The sequence below is a fragment of the Rhea pennata genome, chromosome 4 (genome assembly GCF_028389875.1).
Source record: "Rhea pennata isolate bPtePen1 chromosome 4, bPtePen1.pri, whole genome shotgun sequence".
In the NCBI taxonomy this organism is placed as follows: Eukaryota; Metazoa; Chordata; class Aves; order Rheiformes; family Rheidae; genus Rhea; species Rhea pennata.
Genome location: NC_084666.1, coordinates 41,326,159 through 41,352,746, shown reverse-complemented (window position 1 = coordinate 41,352,746; position 26,588 = coordinate 41,326,159). Strand labels below are relative to the sequence as shown.

The window sequence follows — 26,588 nt, the reverse complement described above, 5'->3', positions numbered from 1 at the left end:
AAAGTTTAGTCAGTTAATGGAAGTTCATCAACACTACTTGACAAATCAGTTTTGTTTCGTTTTTTTTCTCTTTTATCACCTAGCAGTGCATGCTGCACTTAATAGCATAATGCTGTCTAAAGAGACTTCAAGTCAGAGATCAGTGGTCAGTATGTGAAGAAACACTGCTTATTATCAGTAGAAAGGATTTCCATCACTGCTTATCATTATAAATTTGTGCTGCAATAAGGGCAGCTATAAAAGCCTGATTTTTCCAAGGTTAGTTGTGTGTGTGTGTGTGTGTGTGTGTGTATATATACATACATATGTATGTGTCAGACTACAGGTGGTCTAAAATGTATGGATAAACTAAAGCATTTTCCTGAATGTAGGAAAACAGTGGTGGAAGTTTGTTTTTCCTTTGTTAAGGAAATAAGAAATGTACTTTACTCAACTGAACAGTTTTTGGATTACAAGGAACCTTTTGACAAATAATGTATGAGTCCCCTGTGTGCTCATCTTTCTAACTCTTAAAGGTACAGTATGTAAAAAGACAATTCAACACATGGCTGATACTTTCATCAAACTTTATTATATTGGTAAAACCCTTTTTTTATACTTAAAATTTTTGTAGACTAAACTTGTAGTCATTTAAGAGCTTTCCTAAAAGTTTGTGATGGTACAAACTCTATAACAATACAAACCTTGAAGAAAAATTAGAACAATTAATTTGATTATAATTACCAGAGTAACTGCTGAACACAAATGAGCTGAAAGGTTTCAACATTATCCTAATGACAATTGATGGGAACAACTCCTCAGAACTGAGGTTTGTTTGGTGTATTTCTGAAAGCTGTTTTAACATCTATATCACCGCTTGAAAAAAGCTTTTGAAACTCAAAAACACCTGCAATTACCTAATTCTGCAATTTATTAAAAACTGATTATTTACTTGATAATGAAACATATTAAAATGTTGATAGTATAAAGGTTAAAATTTTGTAAGACAAACCTTGCATTACTAGTATTGGCTGTTACTACAGATTTATTGAACATATTTGAGAACTCAGACCTAGTCACCTGTTAATGTAAAAAGCACTTCCATGTGGAAAGAATATTATATACTACTATTTTTTTCCCTGCAGTTAATCACTCTCCTGATCATCCAGATTACCCATAAGGGTCAGACTGCAGCCAGTTTGTTTTCATAGTTCTCAGCCAGTTTTTGAAATGCCAGTAGAACATTATCATTTGGATTGTCACACAGTTCACTCAGTGATGTTCTGTTTGTTAAAAAAAAAAAAAAAAGAAAAAGAAAAAAAAAGAAAGAAAAGAAAAGAAAAAGGAATTTTAAGTGGTTTTGAAGATGTACTTTTTAATATTCAGTGTATATTATAAGTTATTCATACCCAATAGCCTTAATGAGGAGTGAAAAATCCTTGAGGTGGTAGTAAGCATCTCCTTCATTTAACCTAAAAAAGAAAATCCAAATAGAAGTGTGTTATACCATACTATTTCACTTTTAATAACCCCTGCCACTTAGGCTAGGTGTGTGTATACAGTGGCATCAGACATTGTTATACTAGTTCATTAGGATTATTGTAGAGTAACTGTAAGCTTAAAGTCTAATTAATAATGCTCCAGAGATAAGTTTCCATAATTGTACTAAGCCTACCAAAAGATGCAAGTCACATTTGGAAAAAGTCAAAGCAATTTAATTTATTAACAGTACTTTGGGAGCATAGTTTCAACTGTTTGAATAACTAAAGCATCCCAGTCTAGACCAGAAGACTATACTTTAGATTAATCTGCTGGCTAAATTCAGTGGAAAAGTATCAGCTATGTTATCTACCTAGAGATGACTAAGATCCTGTATTCTGCAGAGAGGATCCTCCTCATTACTGAAACATAGCTTCATAAATTTCAATTCCTAGGAATTAAGAATATTACAAAATTTTAATAAGTTTACAGTCAATATTGTGTAGAAAATAATTACCATCAGTATACTTTTCCCTTGCTAATGTGGTACCACTGCTAAACTGTTACTCTCACATGTTGTACAGAACATGTATGATAGTGGTTCTTATCAGACCCTTCTTTGAAGAAAAAGCAGGTATGATATTGCCTCCTCCTTCAGTGATTAGTGTGAAGTGGTATTTTTTCTATCCGAACATAAAAGTTGCCTGGGTTGGCTAGGAGCGTGAAGGCAAAGTAATATTTGACAGTGCAGTTGAGGTAGGGACAGTGTGGTTGAAGTGAGGTTGAGAATAAAACAGGTACATGACTGGCTTGGTTAAGAAGGGCCGGCTGGAAGGTGTGTAAAGAAACTGAGGCAGATTTAATGTACAAAGTTAGAGAAACCCAGTGAGGGGAATCAAAGGAGAAAGTGATAATAAATATGAGAAGACAACACTTCTGGCAGTCTTTAAAGGCCTGAAGAGGATAATAGGGTTGTAAATGGTGGGAGCATTTACCTCTAATTTAGTTTTTGGAAAAAAAAAAAAAAAAAGCAGAAGACTGATGAAGTTTATAAGTGACGCAATATGAAGGCAAAAGTATGTCAAACCTGCACCTGCTACAGCAAGTGCAAGAGTTTAACAGGTTCTTTGATTTTTTTCTTTCAATTATTTATTTAATTAAGGTTTTTCACAATGAAAGAGATCAGGAAAGTCCCAGAAATTTGGAAGCTAAATGTAGTAATAGAGTAGACTGTAAGATTTAACAGATGTTGAAATCTGGGCAAAATAATAAAGACAAGAACAGATTAAAAATATATTGTAAAGGAAGTAATAGACAGGAGAGACTGAAAATCCTAAATTTGGAAAGGTCAGAGTATAAGTGATCCTGGGAGGAAACATGAGAGGAAAGTCACATGTACTATAGGCCTAATGATGAAAGTATGATGAGATAAGGCAGTGATTGACCAGCTTGGGGCAATAAGACATCTTGGGCTTGGGTTTTTGTTTGTGTTATTTTGTTTTGTTTTGTTTTTTGCTACATGCCAGGAAACAATTAGGAAAGGGGAATTATGGAAGAAATACTGATTAAAATACAGAATTACTGGCAAGTTTTGCTTTGCTACAGAGAAAGCTAGATTTCTCAGATCACAATCTTTACCAGAAGAGAGTTCATGCTTTTGATGTACGAAATAGCAAGAAGTAATTTGAGATCATGCTGCAAGTTAGTCAAAATAACTAGTATCATCAAAATCAAGATTTTGCATTTACAGTATTGTTTGAATATGCAGCTAACACTTTTAGCTATAATCACTAGACTTAAAAATGAATATAGTATGTGTTTTGTTCTCATTAAAATGTTCAGCTAATCTAACCCTATTTAACAGGTATCATCCTTGAGAATTCTGGAGGAGAGCAGTTTAAAAATAAAACTCCAAGATAGCTAATCTAGGTACTGTATTGAAAATAATGTTCCTGTTTAACTATATTAAAGATGTACATACCAGTTATCAGTTGTCAATGCAGTCAAGGAACCATGCTTATAAAAGTCAAGTGCATATGCATTGAGTGGTCTCTTCCTTCCTTGATCATCATACTTTTCCAGGTGAAGTAGAGGGCAATTTGTGACATTAATTTTAAGAGAATGTAAGACAGCCTGGGGGGGTTTAAAAAAAAAAAAAAAAAGAAAGAAAGAAAGAAAGAAAAAAGCTATGTTTCTGCTGATACTTCTGTCATGTTAATCCTACAACTTCAGATCTGTGGCTGAAAAGTTCCACATCTTCAATCTTGTGCCACTCTAAAAATCTACAAAAGTTGTTGTAGGCTTCCTGATGAGTGAAGACAAGTTTACTAACAAACTGATTTATATGTAGTCTAGCTCTAAGATGTTTGCTGAATAACATAAGGGTTAATGGGGCCGCTCTATTTCTTGAGTTTAAGATAGATGGAGATATTTTTTCCACGTGCACAGATCATGTATTCAAACTAACTCTTGAATGTTCTAAGCATAAGTATTAGCCACAAGCATGGAACAATTCAAGGTGAATTTCAAATTCCCAGTTTCAGGAATTCCATTTTCTTATTACAGAATTGAGTCTTATAGTAACTCTGTAATGGTACAAAGCCTAGGTAAAAAAAAATCACAGGAAAGGGTATCAGTAAACATACTGATGTTCATTATAGTCTAATTCATTCTAATATATTCTAATCTAATTCATATCCATATAATCACTGAAGTCCAGGTAGGGAAGAAAATTATTGACATAATTATTGCATAGAATGTGCTGTCTTCCAGGCTCCTTAGGACTGAATGAAAACCAGTTTCTGAAGTGGAGAAAAACAAATTGGGGATATGGTTTGAAATGTTATAGTAATCTCTAACTCATTTACCTCTCTGAGTAAACAGGACCCAGAAGCCAGGAACAGGGGCCTTTTTCAAGAAAGCAAACTATTTACAGTCTGTTCTTTCTTTCCTATATCCATCTATTCTGTGTTTCTTTCATGGTGGTAACGTAAGACTTAGTGCTACTTTTATTTTTTTAAGAGGTTGTTCAAATGCAATTCAGTCTCCTTAAGACTGATAGCCTTTGTGTCAGCCGGAAGCAAGACAACTGTAACAAACTTCACTTCTACTAAAAGGCAATAAATTTCGTCCCTTCTTCCCCCCTTCCCCAATAACTTACCTGATTAATGTTCACTGCTTGAAATAAATCATGATCAATCATTCCAGATAAACATGCAAAAGGTGAGATGGCAGATATGTTTTTGGTGTTGTCCATCAAATAAGATGCTAGTTCAGAGCCATGCCAGTTTTTAAATGTAAAATCTAGAAAGGAAGTACAGAATAAGCTATACAGACACAAGCACCCCATTCATAAAAGAATTTTGAAAGTGAGCAATTCTCAGTTTGGTTAGATAATATCAGAAAATGTAACTAATCTTCTGCACTTAAATCATTCTTGCTAGATTTGTTCCTAAGAATCTCTAAACAACTGATTCCAGTATGAAAGAAAAGACTTTGTTGTGGTGAAGATAATTACATCTAAACCTCTTCCTCTGTAATTTAAACCTCCTTCTCCTTACCTCATCCATAGCCAAAATAGCTAACAGTATAAAGTTATTCCAAAAATAAATTTTACTATTTGAAGACTTTTTATCTTCATCTTTTATTCTGTCCTAGGTTAAAGAAAGTTTTTTCAATCTGTGGTCATAGGCTTTAATAGCTAGACTTCTAATAGTAATTCTTGCTATCATCTGGTGTCTCAGTCAACGTTTTTCTTGAAGTTAGTTAAGTGTAGCACTGCACACGCACACACCAGTATTCTAGTTGAGGCCTTGTTAGGGCTTAAGCATGCAGTGTCTGGCACGTAACAAGCACTCTGCTTTATGCAACTGAGTATGACTTTTGTGTTTTCACACCAGAATGGCGTTTCAGTTGGTTTGTGGTCTGCCTATAACCTCAATCAGAAGAGCCATCTTGTTATTTCTAAAAGTTTATTTGTACTTTAATTTGTATTCACTAAACTATTTCTTTCTAGAATGTATGGGATGCTTCTGATCCTTATGCTGAAACCTTTTCTGCTTTGTGTTAGGTTAAGTATTCTGTATTTGCATCCTTTATGCCATTGATTTAAACAAGAAAAAAAAAGCAGTATTGTGTCAAATTCCCCTCCTCCCCCCACCAGCCTTGCTGGAAAGTTGTGGTAAGTATAAAAGGTGTTTTCTACCTCTTGAACTACAGGATAGAGGTTGATCTTGCTCCCCCACCCCCCCTTTAAATCTATCAGAATGTATTTATTTCTTTCAAAGTGAAGCAGTTTCAGCAAAATGGGGAGAATATCCCCAAGCCTGCCTACTGCACCATTTATTTAAACCAGCAACTTCTCCACTCAAGCAGAAGAGGAGCTTCAACGTCCATTGCTCACATCCTGGATAAAAGTAACATTTGCAACACTAACAAGGGAGCTAAAGCAACACGAGCCTGCAGAATTTAGTGCACAGAACTAAACTAGTCCGTCCATGTGGTTTCATACCCTTGTCATGTGTTTCATGCACGTTAAAAACTCTCTTGTGTGACTTTCCCAAAAGTGCACAGCAGCCTACACCTTGCTCTCCTAATTTGGAATTCATCATCCTGTGATTTACAGCTCTTTTTCCCAAGTCCCCCAAGTTTTCCATTTAATGTATCAAGGTGCAAGCTCTCAATTTTATTAAAATATGGAATCTTAAAATGAATATGAAAAATCCAGAATTTCACCTCAGAGTTGCTAAGATTACAGCTATGCAGCACTTTCCAGTTTTCCATACTTATATTTGGTGAGAGGAATTGTTTGCAGAAACCCGAGTCTTCCTTTAACAAGTATCTTTCTGTTCTTCATTCCATTGGTCCACAATCACCTCAACAAAGCCATGTAATCCTAGAACCCAACTTCTCTAGATGTATAAGGTAGCTTTTTTCTCCATTTGACTTGATTTTACTTACATATTAAATAAAGGTTGCCTGTCAATTCAACCATCACTGATCAGTTATGAATAAATCATGCTTTCAAACTTAGCTAAAACTACAAAAATAAGAAATAGTAAAAAGTATAGACATAAGTAACAGTAGAAGTTATGTTCATGTCAATGTAAGAACTTTGAAAATGAACGTCTTTGAATATGCGAGCTACACCTCACATGTAGGTTAGTCTCGCCTAAGCTAATATTAAATTTGACTGAGGGAAAAATTAAGGTATTTTTTAATTATTTGTTAGAAATTCTGATGAGTGATATTGAAACTTAGCATTTGAAAGAGTATGAGTTACCTGGTGGAACTGAAAGGCTACTATTTACAATCCAAAGCCATATGCAAAACTTGGAATCTCATTCTGATGTCACTTTATCTGTTTATCTCATAATAAACATGATCAATAAACATGATAAATAGCATCACCTATGCAGTAAGTGGGCATCCACTTCACAGGACATTTCCTAAGTAGCTGTCCCCTTACTCAAACCTCAAAGTAGATCATATAATACCTCATAAGATGTTTTGGCCATTTTATTTTGTACACAATAGAGACTGAAAAATCACTGTATTAATGTAGAAAAAAAAAAGAAACAAACATAGTATCTGCTATATTTGAGAGTGCTTCCGTACTGTAAAATAGTATTTTTGAAGATATGATATTTTTAGAAGGTCTAAGTAAAGGGATTGTGGTATATTACAATGAGTTTATATTTTTCTTCCTGGAAATAGCATGAGATTATGTAGTAGTCAAACACTTTTCATCCAAAGAAAATCCAGGTCGCTTGGTAATGCTTTTTCGTATTGCACTGGTTATTAGACATTTTTTATTGGCATAAAGTAACTTAGTTGATTGAACAGCTGGAGCAATGTTCTTTTTTAATTCTTACTTCTATTTAAGGGCTGGTCAAACCTTCAAAAGCAATTCTGAACGCAATTCAATTATTACAGCCATTTCAGAAGGTGCAAATGCAGTCATTATCAGAAAGAAGGCTACTTTTTTTAAAAAAAGTTACACTTACCATAATTATTTTCCATTTAAAAAGAAATTTTTATTTTTTTTCATCGCCAAAATAAGAGCAACTAAAAATGATCCTTTTCCTGTACATTCCTGCCATATAGAATATAATTTATCATGCTTACTGTAAAATAGAAGGGAACTAGAAATTGTATCTCCTTATTAGCATGTCAGAATTCACCATTTTTTCTTTACAAAATAGTAATTAATTGAACTTTCTCAATATAACCAGTACCACAAATGATGAGTAGCCATGAATTTTTCACTGCCTACCTGTCTTTGATAGCGGAAGTCTGTATTCTTGTTCCGTATCAGCCAGCTTAGCAGCTGTTAGAAGAAAATGAGCAAAATTTCTCTCTACTTTGCTGTTATACTCATATACAGCCTCTGCAAAGTCTTCTGGTAGATCTTCTAGAAAGACCTGAAATAACATATATAACAGTTTATTACCTAATTTAGGTAAATTACTTCTCCAAGAGTGTCAGTCCTACATCGGACTTAGTGTTAATTAGTGTTAATGCTCATCCTAGTCATAGTGTCCCATTTTTTGAAAAAGCTACCCCTAAGCCTAAGTTTCACGTACCACAGTGCATGCTCAAGTCCTTATAAGGTCATTGGTATGTGTCACAAAATGCTACAGCTCTTTAGACAAAATCCTAGTCAAGTGAGAAAAAGAAGTAAAGTTTCTATTTAGGGAAGAGATATATAAGTTGTATTGCACAAGGAAACACTGGGTAGTCCATAATTTTTGAAATATTCTGATAGTAAGTATGTAATAATTTGTCATCTCCATAATATACTTGAATAATATGACACTATTCATTTAACCTGAGACTCAGCTGATTCTGTATTTAAATCATGGCTACTTTATCTTAATCCAGTATGTACCTTCTTCATTATTTAACTGATGCACATCCATTATAACACTAGCCTAACTGACAAAATGAAACCAGAAATTCACTGAGGTGGTATGTAGCGTAAATTATGGGAAACATCAAATGCTTTCTCTACCTTTGACTGGTAAAATTTGTTTTTAAATTTCGCTGTGCCGGCTGGAAGATATCTTCTCCCAAATAGGTTTGCTAGAATGAGCACCAGCTTTTCCATGACATCTTCTGAAAAATCAGTTGAGCCTATTTCAAAACAGAAAGTACGTAGATTAAATAAGAAAATTTAAAAAATAACAACTGCTTAAAGTGATTCCCATTCAGGGGTTTCCCTGCCAGCTGCTGTTGTCATGAGAGAGGTTACAAAAAATAACGTTGTATAAAGATCAAGTCATTACTCACAAAAATCTTCCAATTAGATAATTAAGCAAAGCACTCAGGAAGCGTTAGTGCAAACAACTATGTACAAATTGATGCTGTCTTATTACATGATCAGATATTATTACTTTTCTTGTTTCAGGTCACAAAACAGACTTTAGTCATGTAGTAAGCAGTTGGGGGGGGTTGTTAACTTTTTGATATTCAGAGAGTGGTCACCCGTTATTATTTACTACACCTTATTCAAATCTTGCTCTGGAGCTGGAATTATTAATTTTTCCAGAGCAAATGGTTTTTTTTGACAGCATTCTTTTTACTTCATCAAAATATTCTGCAAACAAATTCAGGTTCATGATATCAGCATTGCCATATGTGTGCCCTTGTTTTCTCCAACAGAAATATAAGCATACACAGAATGGTGAGATGCAGAGGCCAAGGATATAGGGATGAAGGCTAGGCAAGAAAAAGGCAGTAGCAGGAACAAGATGCCTAGAAATCTCAGAACAGGTTAGACTACAGCGCCTGCCATAGACTACAATGTAGGTGCATGGAATATTACTTTACCTTCTTCAATTGGCTGGCACAATTTGTGGAATAAGCCTTTCACAAGAAAACTGACCAGAACAAAATTCGAAGGTTCATAATAGTGCAAGTGTGTCACAAGTCCAGCAAATCCTATGGGGTTACCTGCTTGATCCAAGTAGCCCTGTGTTATTTAAAAATAAAAAGAAATAATAATAATAAAAAAAGAGCTTAGCTGTGAAAGATCTAAAGTCTTTTATGAGCTTGTATTTGACAAAAACATAAAATGGTGGCATTCAGAGGAACAGTCTTTCAATCTAATGAATAGGTACCTCTGCAACTGACAACTTCAATTTCCACTGACAGGCAAAATTTTTCCTTACTGAAGAAAAAGTCACCAACTATTCACATACTTTCCTGGAGCTCTTCATTGCATCTCCCTGTGCAAAATGTGTAAGTCTTGATTTCACAGTTTTAGTGCCAATGTAGACCATGTTCCATATGAAAAGTGCACAAGCCACCGAGTAAGATTTGATGCAACTTTCATTAAAAAGAAAATAACCTAGATGTTTGATGGGTTAAAATGCACAGCAAATAATAAGCCGTCAAATATGTTGCTGAACTATGTTTGGATGATAAAAGCCTATGTATTTTCAAAAACCAATGGGGCAAGCTCATTTCATCTACTGAACACTATAAATGTTAAGACACCTCTCCTAGCAGAGAACAGTCTGCATCACACCTTTCTAGTAAGTAGGGAGTACCTAGAGAATCATCATTATATTACTGCCCCTTTTTTACACTCTTCCCTTGAAAGAGTATTAGAGACAGGATACTAGGTACATGGGTTTGGTTTTGGCCAGTTCTCATGCTAACTAACTATTACTTCCTAAAAATGTTACAAATCTCTACTGTCCATTGATTTCATACTTTTCTGTTCAATGGGAGTATCAGATTCCTGGTCTCATGTGCAAGAGACATCAGAGGGAGACCCAAACTGGGCTCTTGTTGGGAGCAGGACCAGGACATGGTCACAGACGAGTTGGTGTAATCACATCTCTTCTACCTCTTACTGCCTACAGTCCTGGCTGTAAACCAAAACCAGAGTTGGCAAAAAAAGTTGCCATAACAGTATCCATCAAATTGAAACTACTGCTATGAAGAAATACACTGCTAATTTTCAGCCTTTTCACATAGCTGTTTCCTAAATTTTTGTTAGCAGTATAATTTTCTCCCAGCATTTTGGAAATTATAGGATTCTTAGAGTGTTTTAAACTATAATCATTTCACATGCATGCTTCTTCATACATAACAGACACAATTCTTAGTTTCCAAATCAATTTGTGATCACAGTTACATAGTCCATATCATGAGACTTTCCCTATTGAATTTTTTCCACAAAATATATAACTTAAAATTAACCTCCGGCTTAACGTCCTCTAATTTTATCTGTTTCCTTACATTTCTACAGAAGCTTGCCTGTTGCTATGGATCATAAACATTTTAGGTGAAAGAGTACTAGCACACAAAAGTTAACATTTTTTGAGAGTTGGTAGGAAAGGAAGACTATTTACAGACAACTGCTAACCAGAATGAGATAAAACATACCTCTTGGATAAGAAACTGCAAGGAAAAGATAAAATAGATTTTTAATAATTCAGTATGTCTTTCTTGTTTGAAGGACATCAGTGAGTGCTTCAACATTGACAATACCTGGCCAAACAAAAAATAAAAAGACAAGAAATTAGAAACACAAAGGAAAGTCTGTATTGTAATAAACAAAGAAATTTAAGATCCAGTTTTTATGTTTGTTTCATCCTCTCTTACTTTCTTGAAAATAAATGTCCATATGTTGTAGCTGAATGAATACAGGAGGAGCTCCTTGAACAATTTGTAATCATGGCCGTGGATTGTTTATCTAAATCACTGCATTCAGTGTCAAGAATAAAAATCTCTTGATTGCACAGAACTTATGTTGATTTAAACAACTTCAAGTAATACGCAGAATTTTCTCATTATTTCATTTGAGGTAGCATTTCACTGCTCCCTCTTTCTGATGCCCTCCGTTTACACCTGCTTGTCAAGTAAAGCTAAAATTCTAAATACTGAAAGAGTTTCTGATTCTCCAAGTGTAGCTAATGCATAAATATATACAAGAGTTAAAGAAAAAATGCCTTCCTGATACAGCATCCTTTCTCATAATAATATTTATTGCAAAAAATAGGTGCATGAAAATTCACAGCACAATACCACGTAGGAGTAGTACAGCAGGATATGCAATTTTACTTGGAGAATAACTATTTACTTTTGAAATACATAATCTTCTGCTTGAGCTAAAGAGATACCATAATTTAATTAAATTGCTGTAAAAAAAAGAAATCTATACCTTTGCTCTGGCATCTGCTTTATCATCAGCCTTTGCAGCCAACAGCATGAGTCTCAGTACTAGAGAAATAGTCAGAGGAAACTGGCCTTTCAATTGAGGTACATTGGATTTGATAAGTCTTTCAACCTTGGGCAGTGGGATGTCATAAAAGAACACATTTCCGATCATATCTTGTCCACGTCTTCCAGCACGTCCCGACATCTAAGAAGAGGGCATTTGCATCAATAATGTTTAAATTATTAAGATTTTAAATATAATATATCTAAACTGTACATACGGCTACCATCTATACAATCCTAATAATGCATTTATGAACAGTTTTAAAATAATGTGTACAAATTGTGCTGTACCGCAAATGTAGCTGTTTTACAGTTATGATGATTTTATTTATTTTTTTTAATATGATCTTCTAAATTTGGTATAGGACCTAAACGTTTGCCTGGATATGTTCTCTCACATCTCTTTTTAACATTTATATTTCTGCAAGGTAAATCATAACTTAATTTTACCTACATATCAGCTTTGTTTTCAAATTATATTTGGCTCTGAATTGTTTCTGGGTAGACCTGGGGCAAAAGGAGTCTCAATATGAATAGAAAGCAGAGAACATGAATAAACAGTAGGGGGAAGATGCCTCAGGGTGTGTTCCCTTGCCTAGGTCACCCTCTTTTGATCGGGTCCATTTTGGGAGACTTGTCCCCTGTACCCTATGATGCGACAAAGCTGGAAAATATCATATGTATGTATCACAAGAAGGACAGGTAGACACTGGTGGCATAAGTTGCATCTGGTCTATGTGGTCTGGAACGAGAGGCAAACTGGCAGTATTTGAGGAAAATGTAGGTTGTTTGAAATGTAGATGAATGGGAAACAGGGACTAATGAAGTCTAATCTCAGGCTATGTGGATAACTGCACCATAACTGGAGACATTCTGCTCAACTCTGCTTGTAACCTTATCCAGACAGTGCTGTGTTGCACTGCACAGAGCACTGTTTCTAATTGGGAACTAGCTCAAGCATCCCTATTAATCCCGTCAGTAATCGTAGAACCAGTAAGGTTGGAAGGGACCTCTGGAGATCATCTAGTCCAGCCTCCCTGCTCAGCAGGGTCACCTAGAGCATGGTAGACAGGGTTCCATCCGGGTGGGCCTTGAAGATCTCCAGAGAAGGAGACTCCACAACCTCTCTGGGCAACCTGTTCCAGTGCTCTGTCACTCTCACAGGGAAGAAATTCCCCCTCACGGTCAGGCAGAACTGCCTGTGCTTCAATTTCTGCCCATTGCCTCTTGTCCTGTCACACGGGACAACTGGAAAGAGTTTGACCCCATCCCCTTGACACCCTCCCTTCAGGTACTTGTACACACGGATAAGATCCCCCCTCAGTCTTCTCTTCCCCAGGCTGAAGAGGCCCAGCTCTCGCAGCCTTTCCTCGTAGGGCAGGTGCTCCAGCCCTCTGATCATCTTTGTAGCCCTATGCTGGACTCTCTGCAGTAGCTCCATGTCTCTCTTGTACTGGGGAGCCCAGAACTGGACACAGTCCTCCAGATGAGGCCTCCCCAGGGCTGAGTAGGATCACCTCCCTTTACCTGCTTCTTTTTCCTCATTATATCCCACTGTATGTTCTTATAGCATATTTTTGATACATTTGTAACAACTTGGTGGAAACAAAGAACTTCCCTCTCTACTGACCCCTATAAGTGAAAACAGAATCTATGCCTTTGATTCAACTACAATGAGCTGAAATAGATCTGTTAACTCTGCTCATTATTTGGGGGCTGCCACTTCTGAAACATTAGTACAAAATACCTTAACTAAAATTATTTTCTGAATGAAATGAACAGCCAAAACTCAAGAATATACACAGAAGTATATGTAAAATAAAAGGCATTCTCCAAATTTGTGTATGATGATAGGTATATATCTACTATATTTATAACACAAACAGTAGGTATCCTATTTCCATACCTGTCTGTAATTTAGGGCATCTAAAAAGATAGAATCTTCAGCAAAGACAACAGATTTACAAGGCATGTTGATTCCTAAAGCGAGTGTTCCAGTAGCTGTGACTACCTATAAAAATATCAAACATTGGTACACCTATTAGATGTGACAATATCCAATTAAAAATGATCTGTAACATCCCACTCAGATCAACAGGAATTTTACTATTATTTTTCACATAGACAACCTTTAATCTGATGAATTTAACAGAGCTATGAACATACCTGAATTTCACTGTTTAAATGTAATTATTATATGCATATAAACATTTACAAACTTGCATATCTTAAAAGTTTATACCTTATCTTTTATGAAACACAAATGGAAATAATATTAAGTGAAGAGAGAAGGAGATAGCATAATCCTATAGAGTTCATTTCACTAGAATGCATTTAGTTGTGATATGCTAACCTGAAGCGTAGTAATTTCTACATAGAAAATAAGCTTTACAGCTACCAATTCATTTAGTTGATTTCATTAACCTACATGTCAACATTTAAAAAACGAGCATGACAAATCCAAATGTGATAGATTTTACCACTGGTGAAAGATACACTGTAATTTGTAATTAAGTATGTAGAAAAATTAAAATGTTTTTAAAACAAACAAACTGTCCATAAACTGATCTTCATTCACCAACCTTGATATAACCCAATCTGAAGAGCATCTCCACTACTTGTCTTTCCCTGAAGGCCATAGAACCATGATGATACCCAATGCCCCTCAGCGCCAGCATTTTCTGCTCATAACCTTTTCTCTGAAACCTAACTCGATTGAAGATTTTCGCCAAAGTCTACAGACAAAAACAGTTGTTAAGTATTAATCACAAACAAGTTTTGCCATTGAAAATAGAAAATGTCTTATCTGATAAAGTTCCAAATATGACAGAGAAATACAGTTTATGAATTTTAGTGAACTTGAAGAGTAAAGTAAATAATTGGATGGGTCCCAACAGTAGCTTCAGTTTGATCACAAATCCTAGCTCTTCAATACACTTCTATTACTATCAGGTATTTTCCCACGTTCTCTGGCACATATGCCATTATGTCAGTCCCAATTGTCAAATCCACCATTCAACTGCTTGCAATTAGAAATAGCAAGTGTGCATGTTCATGACTTTCCTATGCCAACTGTGGCCTCATGGTATATATTGCATGTTACTATCTCAGAACAAATTCCTAAGTAGCCTACGTGAAACTGATATTCTTTTGCTCTCAGTTGTCATCTCTGCTCTGTACCACCACCTCATCTTACTACACAGTAAGTTTCTCTTTCCTAACCTCAGAAATAGCACTTTAGGGCTAAGCTACTTTAAGACTTTCTGCCATCTATTCCAAATCCAAATTTTTTTTTTTCCACTGTCTTTATCGATTTACAATTGTGGAAAGCAACGTTTCTCTGAAGCTCATTGATGGCAGTCAAAAAATGCCATTGGGATCCTAAGTTCCCAGAAAAGGAATCATGGAAATTTTCAGGTATAGATCCAATACACAGAATTTTCCTGTCTTCTAGAAGATAAATCACAATGAGCAGTGAGAAAGCATTATCAAGACACTTCATCAAAATTTTGAGCATTTTTTATCTCTGAATTAATGATATCATAATTGTTTTTGAATTAAAAAAAAGTTAGGTAAGAGACAGTTATATGAACCACAGTCATTTTTCAGGAACTCTGGACTAGAGAGGACCTCCTAGAAAGGCCCAGTCACCTACTATTGCTGGCAATCATGTCATATAAATACCTTTCAGATTATTCCTTATCAATTTGTATACAAGTAAATACTTTGACCTTGCTGATGGACATTTCTAAACTTTCAGAGTCCAAGTATTTTCTCAGCTTTTCTTTCCTCAGGGGAGCATAAACATATTGAAGAGCAAGGAAAACGTTGCTCTGTGATGACCAGGTGTTTCAGAGTCCGAAGTAATTTATCTTTTGTTATTTTTCAAGATATCAAGGGCTTGAAAAGTTTCAGGTAAGTACACAAAGATGTCATGTAGCCAAATCTGATGACTCACTCAGAAAAGCATCAGTCTGACATCCAAATTAGCAGGGAACAGAACTGCACCACTGACAGTTAATGGAAGTGAGCTCATTGCCTTATGTATCCCATGACTCCTACCATAAGGACAATAATCAATTTTTTTGGGGGGCAGAATTTTCATTCTGTCAAATGTTCTGGGTACATCTTAAAAATAAAGTCATCTAGAATTGATTGATACCTGGAGTTAAATCTAGTTAAAAATATTTGGAATGTTTCATGAAGTCGATAAAAACTGTTATGAAGTACAATTGCACATTAGTGTATTTTATGTATTTATGCATGAATTTATACATTTCAGACATACAAAAACAAAAACTTGTTAAAATTATCAGTGAATTACTTACATTTTCATCCACAGCCTTAGAATTAGCATAAGTACATGCAGAAGGGATCTCAGTAAGCTTTTTAAGTTTTTTCTCTAAGTGTTCTTTTTCAGACAGAGCAACCACTATGCTCTCACTTTTACTGGCACTCACTTTTTTGGCATCACTGTATACGATATAAAATTAAAATTATTATTTTTGTAATTTACATATATTTCTCAATTTTAAAATATTATTTTGGTTCTAAAAGATGCAGATTCATTCTCTTTTAAACTCTAGGCTCAAACATAAGAGGTACATATGTTAAATGTAAATTTCTTTATAATGCTAACCACTTCCAGCAAATAACTGGGTGAAGTTCCTCCTAGAGACGAAGATTTATGATGATATACAAAAATGAAGGAAGATAAAGACAACATGTAGAAGTACCTTAATTTTGCAAATTAGTAAGGTAACAGTAATTCTACAGTAGAAGAACTCAACGTGAGAGAGAAATGAGAAATGTGATGGATTTACTGCCAATAATGACATGGACTATAAGGATTTAGGCCAGGATTTGAAGAAGAGAGGAAAGGGGAAATTATTTAGAGTCAGATTCAAGAAGATACTTGAATGTCTAAATATATGTCTCAGTTGCTACTGGATTTTCCAGAGTTCTAACCTACTACTATTAAAGCTAGCTAAGTTCATTCTGTTGTAATATTATGACCAAAGAATGCAATGTAAATTGTCATGATTAAAAGTGCAAAAATGTGGAATTTGGTGTTCCTGACAATCCTGGTAACTAAAATAGTCTTTAATTGGCAAAAATCTTTAAAAATCTACACCGAGTAATCACAAACCCAAGGAAGTTCAAGGTTAAAAGGGAAATAAATCTAAGCAAAGGTACAAATCAAGGCAAAGGCTGACATTTTCAAAGAGCATCTCACTGGTCAGGTGAACCTACACTTCAAACACTTCAAAGATCCACCACTGTAACCACCCACCATGAAGCTGGCTAAGAAAACGTTCTCCCACAGTGGCTATCCCCAGGACCAGGCTCAGACGCTACACTGTTTTTCAGCCATTGCATGAAAAAAAATACAGTCTGGAGAAAGAGCAGTTCTGGTATATTGATATTATCTCAGTTCTAGACTATTCCAGATTGACTATCTCATATACTCATTTCTGTCTTTGACATTCATGCTATAGCGTCAGCACCTTCCACAAAGTCAGTGACACTGATGTCTCTCTACTGCTGGACTATGTGCAAGATACTGCTGATCAACACCTGACAGAGATATTCTTACTGTGTGGGTTGCTGGAGCACAAAGAGGAGGTGGGACTACTGCACTGTAGCTGGATGAATGTGCTGCTGTAAGGTATATTCCCCAGGAATGTCTTACCACAAAATTATGCTCGGTCACAGTATGTCAGTTTTTTTTAATAGTATATCATTATAATACTTACAAAGGCTGGAGTTTCTTTAGCCTCCTATGCACTTTTCTTAGTTTCTCTCTTAAATTTTCTTTTTCCCTCTCAGTATTAGGGTCTTGTTCATTTTTTTGTTTTTTCAGCAAATTGGAGTAGATATTCTGGGCTGCCCGTTCCACTGAACGTATGCCAAAACTTAAGATAAATAATATATAATATACATCAGTTAAGTGAATTTTAACAGAACTTTTATTTATAGATTTATGTATGCTGTTATGATAATATTCAGTGAGCCCTGATACCTGGTAATAGTTAATTTTATTCATCAGAATTATATCCCTATTCCATCTCCAAATCACAATCCACATTCACCTTCATACTGCTGTTATTCCAAAATGGAGTGATAAAATGTAAAATGGTTCTGATAGTAAATTTTCCATAGAAAACATGCTTAATCCTACCTTTCCCTAAGCTATACACTTTGATGTATAAAGGAGACTGTACCTTAAGCCATTTTAATTCTCAGCTGGCTAGCTGAGAATGAGTACTTGCCTTCTTGGTCTTGGAGTTTAACTGTGATGAAGACTTCTCCAGCTTCACTCTCAAAAAAATTTTTTTTATTCTTGTTGCAGTAGGCATATCCTCTTAACCAACATCATACAAGGTATCACCTATCGTGAGGTTGCATCCTAGTCCATCAGGATATTCAAAAGTCCTTCAGCTCTGGCAGTTACCAGAAGCAAAAATTGAAGGACCTTATCCTCAGAAAGGCCAAATAGAGATCCCAATATGAGGCGATAATTTCTCCTTAAATTAAGCTGTTCACATCTTTATGGATGAAAGAGCTCAATAAAAATCATTTCCATTTACTTCTGCATCACTTTGAAACTCACAATGAGTGATCTAAGTTCTTTCCATCACTTGGTCATAAGAATTACAAACCTGGTGCCAACCTGCTCCTCTCCCTGTTTGCTCTACTCCCGTAAGGAAAACAAAAGCAAACTCTAAGCACTGTTTTTTTCCTACCACTAATGACTGCAATAAACAATTTGGCTTTTACACGTCTGAGACTTGATCTCTCAAGCGTCTCTATTAATTCCATGCTAATGTAATACTATGGAGGGTGACTGCTTTGCAACCTCATTCCTCAATATAATGGCTTAGGGAAAAAAAAGCTTACTAGCACCAACAAACCATAAATACCAATCTACTACTCCAAGTCAATATCTACTTCTTTCAGTGGCTACTCAACCCTTTCATCTCTATCAGAATTTCTCAGAATTTGGACATTTAGCTAGAGAGAATATTTTTAGGTTCTGTCTGACTTTTACCCTCTGTCTGATTATAAGATCTACCATGCACTGCTATACTGATCCTGCACCTTAAAAGAACCTGATAGAATCATAGAATCAGTTAGGTTGGAAGGGACCTCTGGAGATCATCTAGTCCAGCCTCCCTGCTCAGCAGGGTCACCTAGAGCATGGTAGACAGGGTTCCATCCGGGTGGGCCTTGAAGATCTCCAGAGAAGGAGACTCCACAACCTCTCTGGGCAACCTGTTCCAGTGCTCTGTCACTCTCACAGGGAAGAAATTCCCCCTCACGGTCAGGCAGAACTGCCTGTGCTTCAATTTCTGCCCATTGCCTCTTGTCCTGTCACACGGGACAACTGGAAAGAGTTTGACCCCATCCCCTTGACACCCTCCCTTCAGGTACTTGTACACACGGATAAGATCCCCCCTCAGTCTTCTCTTCCCCAGGCTGAAGAGGCCCAGCTCTCGCAGCCTTTCCTTGTAGGGCAGGTGCTCCAGCCCTCTGACCATCTTTGTAGCCCTACACTGGACTCTCCCCCATAGCTCCATGTCTCTCTTGTATTGGGGAGCCCAGAACTGGACACAGTCCTCCAGATGAGGCCTCCCCAGGGCTGAGGAGAGGGGCAGGATCACCTCCCTCCACCTGCTGGCAACACTCTTCCTAATGCACCCCAGGAGACCATTGGCCTTCTTGGCCACAAGGACACCTTGCTGGCTCATGGTCAGCTTATCATCCACCAGCACTACCAAGTTCTTCTCTGTAGAGCTGCTCTCCAGGTCAGTCTCCAGCTTGTACTGGTGCCTAGGGTTAGTTTTCCCTAGGTGCAGGACCCTGCACTTGCCCTTGCTGAACCTCATGAGGTTCCTCTCCGCCCAGCTCTCCAGCCTGTCCAGGTCTCTCTGAATGGCAGCACAGCCCTCTGGTGTGTCAGCCACTCCTCCCAGCTTGGTATCATCAGCAAACTTGCCGAGGAGGCACTCCGTCCCCTCATCGAGGTCGTTGATGAAGAAATTGAACAGGGTGGGCCCCAGTACTGAGCCCTGGGGGACGCCCACTAGCCACAGGCCTCCAGCCACCGATGACGACCCTCTGAGCTCTGCCTTTCAGCCAGTTCTCAATCCACCTCGCTGTCCACTTGTCTAACCCACACTTCCTGAGCTTATGTAGGAGGATATTAAGGGAGACAGTGTCAAAAGCCTTGCTGAAGTCAAGGTACACAACATCCACTGCTCTCCCCTCATCTACCCAGCCAGTCATTTCATCATAGAAGGCTATCAGGTTGGTTAAGCAGGAAAATAATAGATAATTATATTTATTTAATTTATTAATTTATATTATTTCTTTTATAATTTATATTATTTATAAATTATATTTAATTTATTATTTAATAATTATATATATCAGATAACAGACTCCTGCATCTCCTCTCCGCAGCAGATACCACTAGGTTGCACTGTTCACTGGCCCAGCATATGTCCTCATCCCCTCATTTGATCATTTATCAATTGTGTCTACTAAAGGAAGGATTCACATCCTACACTCAATCCCTAAGAGCCACTAGCCACTAGAAATTCCTAATAGTTTGCTATTCAGGGTAGATGAGGGGAAGGCACTTCATCTTTCTAAAAGAGAAGCACCTTGAAACTTCCATTAATTGCCCCAAAATCATGTTGCACTTCACGGAGTGAAGTGAAGTTTCCCCTTATGTGAAAGAATTACAAATATCAAACTGTGGTACTGAAAACTGTTGGATGCAACCTAAAATCAGCCATAGGAGTAATTTTCAACTGGACTGTCATTGAAAGATGGAAAAGATGTAATTTATCAGCAGTTAGAGTCCTTTGAGATGTGTCATTTACATGTATACTCACTTTTACGTTTTCCTTTCTAGAAACTTCTGAGAAATTCCATTTCATCAGCATGAAGCATGTGAGAATGAAATGACAGTAAGCATGCTCCCCTAACTATCAAGGTGTCCACTATAAGGAAAAGAGCAAGGCCCTTGACACTTAGATAAGAAAATCTTATATTTTAAGTGATTGTTCATATGCCTTATTACAATGAGAATATGCAAGCAGACTCCTCTGTTTACTGATTCATAACTTCTCTCCATTACTAAGCGCAATACTGAGGTATGTGCCTACTTTACTAATATTACTAACAGTATCATGAGCAATAATGGTGGTATGAGTGTTCTCAAAGCTTTGCATTCATCTGAGGCTTTACCAAATTACAGCTCACATATATGCAAAACAGGTTCATGGATATGATACGATTTTGTTAAGAGTCTACGCAGTGGAACCACCACCTTGTGACAAAAGCAGACAGGAATAGTCCCTCATTCCACCATTTCCCCTAGCAAACTAGCCCTTATGCAAACCATTTCCATCCCTAAATACACAATATACACTTTGCACAAGTTTTACTTACTACACCGGGGCAAAACAACTGAGGATCTAACTCTAATTTTAACATGACTGGGTTTCTTATAATTTTCTTCGAAACATTCCCCAGAAAGTAATGTTCTCGGTCTTCTTTCAGCTGAACTTTTTATCATCCCATAAACATAAATGAATTGATAGCACTCTTAACATCATACATTGTTAAAACAAGGCTAACATTCACCATATAAATGCCGCCAAGCTATGTCAATGCTTATCGCTAATACTCACTTTTCTGAGTCTAGGCAATACAGATATAATATATGGAATGTAAATACTTACATAAAAAATATGGCAGGCAATTTATCCATCTCTCGTAATTTGTCAACAAAGCATGCAAACTTGGTCCACTTTTCCTCTTTTGAGCAATCCACAGGTTGGGGCTTAAGGCACTCCAGTAGCTCATGCACCTAACCAAAACGTTATGATTGAGCAGATTTTAATGACACAAAGTTCTGCCTGCAGGCTAACAAAGATGAGCCCTCCAGTTTTCTGTATTAGCTTCTATTAGCTCAGATTTTTAAAATTATCCCAAACTGCAATAACCATGGATAGTTTACAGACAAAAGGTCTCCAGAACATAAACTGACTTCAGTGAGAACTCAAAATGCAAACTGTTGTCGCATTCATGGCTGTCATCATTGTACAGATAACAAAGCATCACTAATATACAGATTACAGTACTTTTTAAGTATCATATGCTAAAAAAGCGGTGTTATTTCCTGAATTTCTTAATTGTTTTCTTGTTATTGATCCACTGCTGCTTCATACTTCTTTTTATATGAACACTTCACCTCTATTGAAGGACTTAATTTTCTGCTCATTGCTTTAATTCCTACCATTTACACAGAAATACACTTACTATCTGTGATTACAGAGAAGGATTCAAATAAGCAGGAGAAATGAGGCAGACTAAAGTTTTAACTGTACCTAACAGAATCAGGAATTCAAATCTTACAGTACTATTAGAAGTCTAATTCCAAGAGAAGCTTGTGAAAACGTCACGTTGAAAATGCCCATGGAAATGCCACAGAAATTACACTTATTTTCCAGCAAAGTAGCATTTACAGCCAATAAAAGAATCAATAATTATAGGAGAAGAGATTCCCATAATTATTTAATTGTATTACTATAGACAATTATTATATAATAGTTACATTAAAGCCGTATATAATATTTGAAAAAGCTCTTCTGTAATAACTGTTACCTTCTGTCGTTGGCCAGTCACAATCCATTCGGTTAGTTCTTTCTTCAGTTCCTGTTCATACTTCCTCACATCCACCTTTTTTATTACCACTTTATTCTTGAAAAGGACAAACTCCTCAGGATCTAAATCCTTGAAAATACCAATAATAATAAACATAGTACTTTGTTTTCTATTTATGCTGATACATTCCATACACAACTGTGCATATGTACCTGTGCCCTTGGCCACTCTGGCCAGACTTTTAGCATTGTGTCATACAGCTGGAGGCTCTCTCGTGGAGACAGTGAAAGGTCTGAAGGAATACCATAGCTCTCAATCTGCAAGGAGGTTAAATGAAAGAAAAATAAAGGAATCATTTTAAGGGAAATCACATTGCTTACTGCAACAGGTGATGAACAATTTTGACATCAGTATTATGCTTACATGATTGACTGTTAATGCAGCACAGGGGTGACAATGTTCAATAACAAAATCAGTGCCCTTTATAGAACACACATACTTTTCCAAATCGTTGTATCTCTCCTCATACAGGACTGTGAACAGACAAAAATGCCGTGATGATAAACTCGTTTGCTTTAAAAAGCAAGTACCTAATCCTGAAAAGATTTGTTTTTCCTTGAAAAATATATATGCTTAAGTTCATGCACTGTGATTAAAGTTTTCTCAGAAATCATGCCAAAAAATATTTTTAGCTATAAAATATTCTGATACACACCGAGTCTAACACGATATGATTTTTTTTGTTCTTTTACTTTTGATTTCACTTTATATTTTCTTGTGAAATTCTCTGTAGAATTTGTAGAGCTTTCTTCTATTGTATTCTCAGCATGCTGCCAATACCTTTTCACAGATTGTAACCACCTATAGTACAAGATCAAAATAAAGTTAACTGTTAGAAACTAAACTGATGGAAAACATTTTAATAAAATTGCTAGAACTAAAGTAGATAGGATTACTACTATCTGCTTGATTTCACCAATAGAATTTCTACCTCCGCTCCTCGCTCATTGTACTTGGTGCAATTTTCTCCAACATATCTCAGGGTGTAAGCCTAAGTGTGAAAATGTTTGCATCATACCTACATATAGTGCGGGTGTCTTCCTTGATCAGTGAGGGACGAGTACACATATCAGGCTTTGGCAGTTCAAACAGATGCATGGGCCTCCTAAATTGTTTTTTCCTGCTAACTTAAAGGGCCTGAATGAACTTTCTGTTCTCACTACAGAAAGTTAAGATTTACAGTATTATTTGGGGTCAAGTGGGGAGGTAAGGGTAGCCTAAAATATGTAACAATCCAACTCTGTATATGTTGTCTCCATACAGTAATTGGCCTCTCTGTCCAAAAGTTCACATCCAATATGCCCTCGAGCAAAAAAATTCCAAACATACGCAGTTAGGTGTTCTGGATTACTGATGGTAGCAGACAGCGCCAAAAACGGACACCGAATTGTTACCAGAAGATGCTCCCAAACTTCTGCTCCAATTTCACCACCAAGACAATGGACCTGTATTTGGGAAAAAGAAAAATGGTGAAAAGAAAAAGAGAAATGTTTCTTGTTAAAGTGTACCCATAACAGGAGCTGTTTTGTGTTTTGCAATAACAAAAAGTTTTGCAAGATCACTACCGAATAATTCTTACATTGTATCAAACATCTGTGAAAGCCAAATCAAATGTCCAGTAAATCCATCCCTAGGTTTCACTGGAATGTGAATCAGTCTAAATTTAAACACTCTATAATTATTTGTACTCTAGATACTCACTGGCATCATTAGCAATTAATTTAATGCAGAAGAAACAGAGTGCAGTCTGAACTTGAAATTTAGCAGAGTTCATCACTGACTTTCTGCCCTGGAAAAATTAACCTTATGATGTCAAATGTGTAGGATCAAGGTCTGGAATATTCTACTTGTATCACTGAGACTATGGAGGATGTCTTTCGTTTTTTAGTTCACTGACTTGAGAGAAATAAGGAAAGTTCCTGGTAGCTTTCACTGAACTGTACGTCCTCCTGAGGACTATCACATTTTTAAAGTCTTTTCCTAGAATACATGAACACTATTAGCTACCATGAAAAAGTAAAACATACATACATCTGAGAAGTAAGAAGTCTGAAATAATATTTCTGGAAATCGGCTTTTACCAGTAATAATATACGTAATGGAAGATAAGTCTTCGGCAATTTTCCTAAAGATTTTTCTTATATTTGTTAAATCGATTAGTATTAAAAGACATATACCTCATCAAATATAACATATTGTATCCTCTTGGTCCACTCTTGGCAGCGAGGGGACAGCATCAAAATTTCTAAACACTGAGGCACAGTGACTAGTATCTAATAAAAAAATGGTCATAAAACATTATTTTCAAGTAAACTGGCAAATAAAGCATAAGATGATTGCTTCTTAATTAAAATATATATATGTGATTTCAAGATAAGCAAGAATGAATAAATGGTTAACCTGACTAGAATCACCTTCCAACCAAGGTTATAATTGCAACAGTGAGCAAAAGTAGCTGCTAGGAGCCAAAGCGTACCCCATAGCTCATGGATTTTCACTTTAGGCATTAATAGAGGCAGCAGGACTGTGTCTAGAGTAGTCTTACTATCAGCAAGAAAGCTGTATTTGTTTTATCCGTTTTCTTTTTAAATACTTCTATTTAAGAATGAAAGAATACTGGCTTCAGAAACAACTTGCGAAACAGAAAAAAACGTGAACTTCAGGTCTGAAAGAATAACAAATGTTGAGTTGCATTCTATCTTTCACTATCAAGTTTTTAAAAGGTTAACGGCTACAGAAGTATCATACTATACCCATAATACATATTAAGTCTACTCCCAGGATTTTATACCATATCAACCGAGCATCTGAAAGCTTTCCACACTAACAGCAGTAGCAAATTATCACCTTGGTTAAAATGAAGACCTTGCCTCGGTTTTCAGTTCAAATCATCAGTACTTTTCAATCTTTTTCAGCTCTGAGCCAAAGTCTACCTAATTTGTTTCTAAGTTTTACCTACATTTCAGAGTTTGAACTCTAACATTTCACTAGAACTTGTAAGTGATTTTGATCCATGGCAGCAGTGAAAACAGACTGGTGGGATCAAATAGAAAATGCATCAATGCAGGGCTACCTAATGAAAGACTGATGTCAGGAAGGTCTAGAAAGAAAAGATGTCATAGAATTAGGATAAGAAGGGAAGGAAAAGAGCTTTGTTTGCAGAATCTTTGTTTGTCTAGATTCACATCTGCTGTATATTGGTGTCCAAAGGATTTTAATACATTTTCTTTTAACTAGAGCAAGTAATCAATGCAATGTTGCCAGAATGAGTAAAATTTTCAGAAGCCAGATGAAATACAAAAGGTTGTCATTATTATGCACTAAAACATCCACAAACATATACCTGACAATTCATGACATCATGGCGATAATCCCGCGTGAAGACTCCACACACCACCAATCCATCAGGAAGTTTCTTAGTGAATCGACTGTATATAATTCCCACCACTTGGTTTACAAGAGCCTTAAGTAAAGCAGGTCATTAACAAACCTGGAAGGGTATATCTAAAGGTATACGACATTCTGATACATATAAAAGCATTCAGTTTTGGTACTGATATTAATTTACAGCAGTCTAGCCTGTTGAGAATGTTAACATTTAAAAGACACGGTACTTGATTTTCAACCATACTCAAACACTTTCAGAGAAATCTAGTGTAGTGCGAAGTGGTAGATTATATAATATTAATTCTGTATTTCAATTGTTCTCAAAACAGCTAAAAACAAGTAACATTTTACTGCATCTATGAACACTTTCATGATCTCAAAGTCCTAGGACTGCAGGTGTAAATACATGAGTTTTGCACCCAGATATTCAACTGAATATATTGAATATATTCTGATATTCAAACTAAAACACCAATTTGATGCCCAACCTGAGTATATCCATGCAAATTATGATTTTACTTATAGAAAACAATCCACAGAGATTATTACTGAATAACAGCACATGTAATTGTATATTCATTCTCGGGCTTTGACTGTCAGCCAAAACTTGTATTACTTGATGTTAAAGTTTTGGAAGAAATCAAAACATTGTGTTTCATGACTTCTAAGTCAATTTTTAACTATTAGGACAAACCTTCGTTAAAAAATATCTCACAATTGCCTAGAGTTTCTTAACCATTCTCTTGCAGCATCTAACGGTGAACTCAATC

The 26,588-nt window shown here is 36.2% G+C and overlaps 1 protein-coding gene across 10 annotated transcripts in view; it reads right to left on the bottom strand.

Moving 5' to 3' along the window:
* Positions 1-630: 630 nt before the first annotated feature.
* Positions 631-26,588, bottom strand: part of DDX60 (DExD/H-box helicase 60) — a 54,448-nt gene continuing 28,490 nt past the window's right edge. For 8 of the 10 annotated variants that reach the window (XM_062573786.1, XM_062573788.1, XM_062573787.1 and 5 more), the window contains 21 exons: positions 25,775-25,894; positions 24,609-24,704; positions 23,761-23,876; positions 23,087-23,232; positions 22,795-22,904; positions 22,584-22,688; positions 22,372-22,500; positions 21,447-21,574; positions 17,448-17,606; positions 16,020-16,164; positions 14,274-14,426; positions 13,598-13,702; positions 11,633-11,833; positions 10,855-10,959; positions 9,289-9,430; positions 8,471-8,592; positions 7,733-7,880; positions 4,619-4,761; positions 3,440-3,591; positions 1,389-1,451; positions 631-1,262 (listed from right to left, as the gene is read on the bottom strand). In XM_062573786.1, coding sequence (XP_062429770.1) covers positions 1,163-1,262; positions 1,389-1,451; positions 3,440-3,591; positions 4,619-4,761; positions 7,733-7,880; positions 8,471-8,592; positions 9,289-9,430; positions 10,855-10,959; positions 11,633-11,833; positions 13,598-13,702; positions 14,274-14,426; positions 16,020-16,164; positions 17,448-17,606; positions 21,447-21,574; positions 22,372-22,500; positions 22,584-22,688; positions 22,795-22,904; positions 23,087-23,232; positions 23,761-23,876; positions 24,609-24,704; positions 25,775-25,894 — 2,688 coding nt within the window. In that variant the 3' untranslated portion in view covers positions 631-1,162. Of the gene's footprint in view, positions 1,263-1,388; positions 1,452-1,831; positions 1,910-3,439; positions 3,592-4,618; positions 4,762-7,732; positions 7,881-8,470; positions 8,593-9,288; positions 9,431-10,854; positions 10,960-11,632; positions 11,834-13,597; positions 13,703-14,273; positions 14,427-16,019; positions 16,165-17,447; positions 17,607-21,446; positions 21,575-22,371; positions 22,501-22,583; positions 22,689-22,794; positions 22,905-23,086; positions 23,233-23,760; positions 23,877-24,608; positions 24,705-25,774; positions 25,895-26,588 lie in introns of all 10 variants that reach the window. The other 2 variants (XR_009958143.1, XM_062573792.1) reach the window with 2 other exon arrangements.